Raw genomic sequence first — 8,660 nt, forward strand, 5'->3', positions numbered from 1 at the left:
TAAAGCCCTGAGACCCCCGCCCGCTCCGTAGCTGAAGCCAGGAGCCCTCACTGGGTCCTGGAGTTTTCATAGCATGTTGGGAGGGTCTCAGACCCAAAAGGATGAGAACCCCTGCTGTAGGAGAAAACAAAATTAAGTGGACAATTGAGGGTTAGGGTGTTAAGATCTGGGTACCTTCCCCAGTTCTGAACATAATGGCCATATAGGGTCAGTCCAATATCCATCTAGCCCAGTCTTCTGCCAGTGGCCGGTGCCCGAAGATGTTTCAGAGGGAATGAACAGAACAGGGCAATTTCAAATGATCCACCCTCTGTCGTCCAGCCCAGCTTCTCACAGTCAGAGGCTAGGGACACCCAGAGCAGGGGGTTGCGTCTCTGACCGTCTTGGCTAACAGCCATTGCTGGACCTGTCCTCCAGGAACTTCTCTAGTTCTTTTCTGAAGCCGAAAGAAAAGGAGTACTTGTGCCACCTTAGAGACTAACTAATTTATTAGAGCATGAGCTTTCGTGAGCTACAGCTCACTTCATCAGATGCATACCGTGGAAACTGTTCAGAGTAACAGCCGTGTTAGTCTGTATTCGCAAAAAGCCCGTTATACTTTTGGCCTTCGCAACGTCCCCTGGCAATGAGTTCCACAGGTTAACTATGCGGGGGGAGGGGGGTGTGAAGAGCTCCATGGTGACATAACAAGAAGCTAAAGCATCATCGCCTGCTAAAGGCCACAAGGGTTAATGTCACAGGGCGGAAGCTCAGAGTCAACCACGCCTCCGGGCGCCTGCTTGTGTCCAGCTGAGGCTTTGCACCGGGGAGTTTGCAGGGCGCAGGGGGGCGGAAATCCCCGGCCGCGGGAGGAGCCGGCGGGCTGCGCGGAGCGGGGCTGGGCGCGCCGGCTCCCGGGCCGGGCTGCTTTCGCTTTCGCCTGGCAGGAAATGGCCGAGAGCGGCCAAGGGGCGCGCTGCAGCCGCACGGAGGGGCAGGCGGGCGCAGGGGAGTCTCCCGGCGGCGGGGCGAGCCCCGAGCCTGGCCAGCGCGCAGGAGCCGAGCCCGGGAGCGGGCCGGAGCTCGGCTCTGCGGCGCCGGGGGGAGGCGCTGACCCCAGCCCCGCCGAGTGGAGGGGACCCGTCCTGATGGCCTGGCTCCTCTCCGTATTTGCGAAGGGCCCCGAGGCGTCCAGCCGCAGGGACCGGCCGGACGGGGAGCCGGACACCCCGATGCCCCAGGTGAGGACGCCCAGTGCGGCCCTGCCTCAGGCCCTGGTTGTGGGGCTGCGGCGGCGCTCCACCCCAGAGCTGGGTGCATTGCAGGGCGGGCTGGGAAGGCACAGTTAGGGGGCCAGCCTAGGCCAGCGGCGCTGGAAGATGCTTTGGGTGCAGCCCTGGGGCGACAGCCCGAGCAATAGCAACTGGGGGGGGGGGGGGGCTGTTATTTGAGAGGTGCCGGGTATGAGCTGGGGGACAGGAATAACTCTAGAATGGGCTCCCCCCTCCCTGCCTTTCTCCCTAGTTAACTAGGACTTTAAAAAAATAGCCAAGTTTCGATACTAAGGCCCAGATCCTGGAAGATATTTAGGCTCCTCCCTTCTGTTGATTTTTGATGGAAGGGAGGAGCCTAAATGCCTTTGAGGATTTGAGCCTAATTCCCTTGACATCCAGGAATCTCAAAGCCCAGGAAGGGACCGCTGTGATGATCTGCTCTGACCCCCTCTATGGCACAGGCCACAGAACTGCCCCAGAATAATTAATTCCCAGAGCAGAGCTTTTAGGAAAACATCCAATCTTGATTTAAACATTGGCAGTGATGGAGAGTCGGCCACAACCCTTGGGAAATGGTTGCTATTACTCTTACCATTAAAAACTGATGTCTTATTTCCAGTGCGAATTTGTCTAGTTTCAATTTCCAGGCATTGGATCATGTTAGACCTTTCTCTGCTGGATTGAAGAGCCCATTAGTAAACATTTGTTCCCAATGTAGATACTTATAGACTGAGATCAAGTCACCCCATCTCACAAAAGATACATTGGAATTGGAAAGGGTACAGAAAAGGGAAGCAAAAAGGATTAAGGGTATGGAACAGCTTCCAGATGAGGAGAGATTAATAAAACTGGGACTTTTCAGCTTGGAAAAGAGACAACTAAGGGGAGATATGATAGAGATCTGTAAAATCATGACTGGTGTGAAGAAAGAAAATAAGTAATTATTTACTCCTTATTACACAAGAACTCGGGGCCACCCAATGAAATTAACAGGCAGCAGGTTGAAAACAAACAAAAGGAAGTATTTCTTCACACAACGCATAGTCAGCCTGTGGAACTCCTTGCCAAAGGATGTTGTGAAGGCCAAGACTATAACAGGGGTCAAAAAAGAACTAGATAAATGCATGGAGGGTAGGTCCATCAATGGCTATTAGGCAGGATGGGCAGGGATGGTGTCCCTAGCCTCTGTTTGCCAGAAGTTAGGAATGGGCGACAGGGGATGGATCACTTGATGATTCCCTGTTCTGTTCATTCCCTCTGAAGCACCTGGCATTGGCCACTGTTGGAAGACCGGATACTGGGCTCGATGGACCCTTGGTCTGACCCAGCGTGGCTGTTCTTATGTTTTCTTTGCTAAGCTAAATGGATTCGGCTCTTTGTGTCTGTCACTAGAAGGCAGGTTTCTAATCCTTTAATCGTTCTCATGGCTCTTCTCTGACCCCTCTCCAATTTATCAACATCCTTCTTGAATTGTGGGCACCAGCACTGGACACAGGATTCCAGCAGCGGTTGCACCAGGGCCAAATACAGAGGTCGAATAACCTCTCTGCTCCTGCTAGAGATTCCCCATTTATACATCCCAGGATCACATTACCTCTTTTCAGAGTAAGAGCCGTGTTAGTTTGGTCACAGGATCACACTGGGAGTTCATGTTGAGCCAAGTATCCACCACGAGCCCCAGATCTTTGTCAGAGTCGCTGCTTCCTAGGATAGAATTCCCCAGCCTATAACTGTGACCTGCATTCTTTGTTTCCAAATGTATACCTTTACACTGAGCCCTATTAAACTGCATATTGTTTGCTTGCGCCTGTCCTCTTCGTTATTTACCACTCCCCCAATTTTTGGCTTAGCTGCATGTTTAGGCATGTGAATTCACTGAGGATTGCCAGGAGGGAAGGGAAGTACCATAGTCCCCTGTTATAGATGGGGAAACTGAGGCAGAAAGAAGGGCTGTCCACCAGTGGTAGAACCAGGAATAGGACCCAGGAGGCCTGACTCCCAGCCCTGTTCCTTAAGCAGTTGATACTCACAAAAGATAGAGACAGAAAAGGCACTTTAGGTCCCTCTTGCACACAGCGCCCCCCCCCACTCCCCACCCCCCGTCACTGCAGCTGTGTTCCAGGGCTGTGGGTAGTTCAGATATATGCCCAGTGGGAGACTGTTCCACAGTTTGATTCACTGGTGCTGAACAGTTTGTATCGTGGTGGGGCTGAGAGCCATTGAACCAAACTGTAAACCCTGGATATGATCGAAGCCGCTTCAAGCCAGGGGTTGCGGCAGCCCCCCAGCACCCCTAGTTCCAGAACCTGTGGGTTGATTGAGCCCTTGATTTGAAGCGATCCTCTGATGTCCCCTGAAACTCAAGTGATGGCAAAGGACAAAGAGATTGAAACCAGGCCAAAACACTGGGCATTATTGCTATTGTTCGATTGTCTCTTTGTCTTTCAGCTCGGTGCTAACAGAGCCCGGGGAGCAACTGGACCAGCACAAGAGCTCCGGAAGACAGTGGAGAGGCTGCAGGCTCAGCTGGAGGTGAGGGACTTTCTGACCATTCAGATTCACTGAGACTTTGTCAACATGATCAAATCTACACACGACGGCTCATATTAGAGACAAACTACTGTGTACCTCTCAGAGTAAGAGACACCCAGGGTAAAGCTACACGCTGTCTCTGGGGCTCGATCCTGCATCCATTTGTCACTGATCTACCGACAAGGACGAGTAATAACTAGTAAATACATCTATCGTTTATTTCTAATATGATAGAGCCTGGCACCCCAGTCCTGGTCCAGGATGGTGCTGGGTGCTGTACAAAACGGCGGTCCCTACCCCAAAGAGCTGGCGATCGAAGGACCAGGTTGCTGGGTAGAGTGAGATCCCATTTCTTTCCTCATCGCTGGCTGACGATTCCCGACGACTTGTGGGATCTCTTTCTCCTGCTTCCCTGCGCTTGGGACGCTCGGCTCAGGAAGCGTTTCTGCATCTCATGCCTTGTCTGCAGCATATAGGAGTCGTACCGCATTAGCTACTCCGGGTTCGAGTGGTACAACGCCCCCTAGTGTGGACACAGTTATGCCAGGACTGAATAAAGGTGCTTATATGGGTATAGCTAGCTCTGTTCAAGAAGGGGGTTCGTAGGTTCCAAGGCCAGAAGGGACCACTGTGGTCATCTAGTCTGTCCTACCGCAGGCTGCAGGACTTCCTCGGATGAATTCCTGTTTGGACTGGAGCATTGCTTTGCGAAACACGGAGGCTCCTAGAAACGTAGGGCTGGAAAGGCCCTCGACAGATCGTCTAGTCCAGTCCTCTGCACTGAGGCAGGACTAAGTGTTGTCTGGACCAGCCCTGACGGGTGTTTGACTGACCTTGACTTAAAAATCCCAGGGACTAAGCTCTCCTGATATCTGGCACCTCTATCCCGGTTAACTGTGTCCACACTGGGGCTTTGATCAGCATGACTCAGTAAAGAATCAGCTTTCTGTCCCCCATAGTTCTACTGGTACAAAACCCGTCTGTAGGGCAGCCCTCAGCTGCTCCTTTGTCACGTTGGTTGACCCATGGCCCTCTCTGGGTTTAGACAGTACCAGCTGCCTCCCAGGCTCCATCTGCCTGAGCTCCTCACAGGGTTTGATGTATTTATCCTCACAACACCCAGCGACTGGGATGTGCTATTATCCACATTGTACAGCTGGGGAAACTGAGGCACAGAGACACCGCAGCACTGGGAGTTAGGCGCCTAAACGCTTTGGAGGATCTGGGCCTGCCTGAGTGACTTGCCCAAGGTCACGCAGCGAGTCAGGGAGAGAACCCAGGAGTCCTGGTCCCTGGTGAGACCGGGATCTTGCACCGTCTCCCTGGCTGGTGCCTGTCCCCTGTGCTGGGATGTTGAATAGCACTGAGCCCCTTCCACTCCCCGCAGGCTCTGAAAGGCTCCTCGGACCCCGAGACACTGGAATTCCTGCAGGCACTAGACGCGCCCGTCAGAATCGCCAGCCGCGTGCTCGTTGAGAACCAGAGACTACGGCGGGAGGTGGAGGAGTTGAAGGGCAGGTTGGCAGCCCCACCACCCCTGAAACCAGCCAGCCAGCCTCCAGCTTGCTGGGCATCGTCCCCCTGGACCTCCCAGACATCGCCTTCCCTGGCCACCCGGAGCACAGGTAGGCACTGGCATGCCGTGGGCAGGCATTTCGCCTGACCGGGTTAACATCGGGGAGCCTGGGTAGGGCTGGAATGGGGGTTCCTTTCCCCTGGGAGGAGCAGGGACCAGAGACCTAAAGCCAGGCAAGCCGAGGGAGCAGTGGGGCTGGGGTCGCCTCGATTGATTCGGGCAGCAGTGTTCCACCCTGATTGAACTGCGGCCCCTGAAACAGCTGAAAGACCCTCCTGCAGCCCCTCTTCCCCCCATGACCGTCTTTACCCACAATCCTATGGGATTGAGGCTGCAGGAGCTGCAGAGGAGAATTGGCACTGCTGGGTGTGGGGGGGGGGTTGGGGGGTTGGCACTGCTGGGTGCGTATGGGGAGGTGGGCGGGGGGAGCTAGCGCTGCTGGATAAGTGGGGGAACGAGGGCCAGCAAACTCATACCAGAGCCCCAGCTTTCCCCCCTGAACCAAATTGATACTTGAGAACAGCTGGATCAATTTGGCAGGGTTAAAAGAGACAGGCTCCTCCAGCCCCCTTGAGTACCAGTCTTCTGTGGCATCAGGGATTTGCCCTTACCCATAGTAGGGTTAGGGCTTATACCCCTTTGGGTTTGCAGCCACTGGGGGCAGACTGCCCTGCACAGGAACAGAGCTGGGCCTAGCGTACAGCTGGGCACACGGCCCTGCCGCTCCATCCCGCTAGCTCTCATTGGAGCTGGCTGAGCCAAGGACCGAGGGGAGACTGGTCTCTAACCCACCCTGGTCCTTGCCAGCCTTGCCCCTGCAGGTCTGCACGAGTGGTAAGACGGCTGGCTGCGAGAGGCAGTTCTTGGACCAGGTGGCTCAGCTCCTTGCGGCCCAGGGCATCTCCCTGCAGGCAGGGGAGTACGAGCTGCACTCCAGCTGCCCGCTGCTGCTTTTCTGCCCCATCTCGTCCCGCTTGGGCACAGACATCAGCAATGCCCTGGAGGGGATCTCCGGTGAGTAGCCTTTCCCCTGCATGGGCTGAGCCGTTCTCCAGCAGTCACCCCCCACTTCCCTTAAACTAGGTGACTAAGAGCAGAGCCCATTAAACAGGTGGACCCTGGTGCAGGCATTGAATGGCCAGGGACTGGCCTGGCTGGTGCACCTCAATCCCCACCCCAGCCATCGCTCCTTGACCCTGCCCTCCCCTTTGTGCTCTGCCCCCTAACTTACAGTGGCAGATTAGCCCCCGGGCCCGTGCCTGGGGGCCTCTGGAAAAAATTCACTGCTCCTGGCAGACGCCTGGAGCCCTGGCTGCCAGGGCTGGGAAAGTCCCCACACCCTGACCCGACTCTGCAGCAGCAGCTGCCAGACGGGGTTGGGGGAAGCCCCCTCCGGTGGCCACAGCTGCTGGGTGGAGGAGGCCCCCACCAGAAGCCCCAGTGCTCCAAAGCACTGGGCAGAGTCAGGGGAAGCCTCATCACCCAGACCCCCACTGTGGCCTGGGGCTGTGGTGCAGGGATGGAGATTCTCTGGTCTTGTGGCTGCAGGGGACCCTGCATGGAATGGGGGCAGGCCTGGGGAAGGGGCTGCAGGCAGAAGGGGTGGAATGAGGGTGGGGTCACAGGCGGAAGGGGTGGGGAAGGACTTCTCCCTCCTACTTGCTGCGTCCTAAGGCCCCAGGAAACCTTAATCTGCCCCTCACTCCTGTTCTCTCCTCTGCGGCCCAGCGGCGAGGAAGACGATCCTGGTGGTGCTGCATCTCCAGCCCAAGGAGCGGGCCGAGCTCTATGCCAGCAGCAAGCGGGAGGCCCAGCACCCGGGCCTCCTGCACACCGTGGACGGCTGCTTCTCCACCCATTCCGGCTTCTACCACTGCCAGGCCAACACCGCCGCCGTCGCCTCTGTGGCTGCCGCCCTCCAGCAACTGGCCATGGGTGGTCAGTAGGGGGCACCCCCCGAGGGGGCACCAGGATCTGCGAGCTGCAGTGTGGAGTGCCTGTGGGGCTGGGCTAAGCCCTGGTGACTGCGCTGCCCTGACAAGTCCTAGTGGGGATGGCTTGGGGGACCCCCACCCCTGCCTGGGCCAGGCCAGCACTGGAGCATAGTGGACTGTTACCTGGGGGAATGCCCTTCTATGGCCTGGCACTGTTCCTACAAACCTTTGCCCCCCAACTACCCTTGGGTCAGTCCATCCCCTCCCACATCACGCTTGGCCTCAGAGCTGTGCAGATGTATTAGAGCCTGCCACGTTACACAGCTAGCCCCCTCCCTGTGCTATGGGTGTTGTCTGGGCATGTCCCCCAATTTGCTCACCCCCTCAAGCTGCCCCTAGCCCCCTGTGAACATGGATCAGTCCCTGCAGGGATCTCATGCGAGCAGTGTGATGAGACAAGCTCTGGCTCTCTTGGGTTCTGGGCTGGGGCCTGGTGAGCGTGGAAGCGCTTTGGGCTGGACTCTGGGACCAGCTGTCTCGCCGGCACTGGGCACACGTCCCTCCCAGCGCAGTCAGGGCCAGAGTGTCCACTGGCTGCAGGAGGCGACCAAGGGAGGCTCTGCGGCCCACCTAATGAGCGTTGTGCTCTGGCCAAGGTTCTCTCTTGGCCTGTTCTTGCCCATGGGCCCTTCCTGGTATTTCAAACTCCAACCTGAGCTAGCTGCCTGGGCCCCAACGGGCTGGGGGAAAGGGTGTTGTAGGGCCAGATTGGCTGCAGCTTGGGGTGGATGTGGATAGTTCTTTGATTTTCCACTTGTGGGTTGACAGCCCCTGGCTGGAGCCAGCCCCAGGGGCTGTTCATGTGGTTAAGGGTGGGGCATTTTAGAGAGCTGTCCTAACCAGCACTCTGCACATCCCCCCCTGCCCTGGCAGCAGGGCTGCTATGGCACCCATGAATATGCTACCTGAGGGCTTCTCCTTTGTGCCACAGTGGGGCTCCTAGCTTGGCCGTAGAGGCTAGGGCCCACGTCTGAGGCTGCTGCCTGCGGTTGGTGGAGCTGCACCGTTAGCTGCAGGCTTGTGCTTTTCAAATGCACAAGCCCCGTGCTGGGTTCCTGCCTGCGACCCACCTCCAGGGAGTGCTGCACGTGGAAGGTGTGGTAGATCTGGGCTGAGAGCATGGGTCATATGGTGGAATAATGACTACACTGATCTGGACCAGTGGGTTGGAATGCCCTCTAAAGCCCACCTCACCTGCGCCCTCCTTCAGCCACTAAAGAGCCACCGCATTTCCCTCACCCCCCTGCTTCTTGTGCCTTTTTGGTCGCAGAGGCCAAGCCAATAAACTACACCAAGCCAGGCAGG

General features: G+C 56.7%; 1 protein-coding gene across 1 annotated transcript; it reads left to right on the top strand.

Moving 5' to 3' along the window:
* Nucleotides 1–357: 357 nt before the first annotated feature.
* Nucleotides 358–8,658, top strand: LOC140908436 (uncharacterized). Its single transcript, XM_073335518.1, has 5 exons — nucleotides 358–1,220; nucleotides 3,702–3,785; nucleotides 5,173–5,410; nucleotides 6,169–6,375; nucleotides 7,090–8,658. The coding sequence occupies exons 1-5, from the start codon at nucleotides 732–734 to the stop codon at nucleotides 7,305–7,307; spliced, it is 1,236 nt and encodes a 411-aa protein (XP_073191619.1). The 5' UTR covers nucleotides 358–731; the 3' UTR covers nucleotides 7,308–8,658.
* The last annotated feature ends 2 nt before the right edge of the window (nucleotides 8,659–8,660 follow it).

The sequence above is a fragment of the Lepidochelys kempii genome, chromosome 3 (assembly GCF_965140265.1).
Source record: "Lepidochelys kempii isolate rLepKem1 chromosome 3, rLepKem1.hap2, whole genome shotgun sequence".
NCBI lineage: Eukaryota > Metazoa > Chordata > Testudines > Cheloniidae > Lepidochelys > Lepidochelys kempii.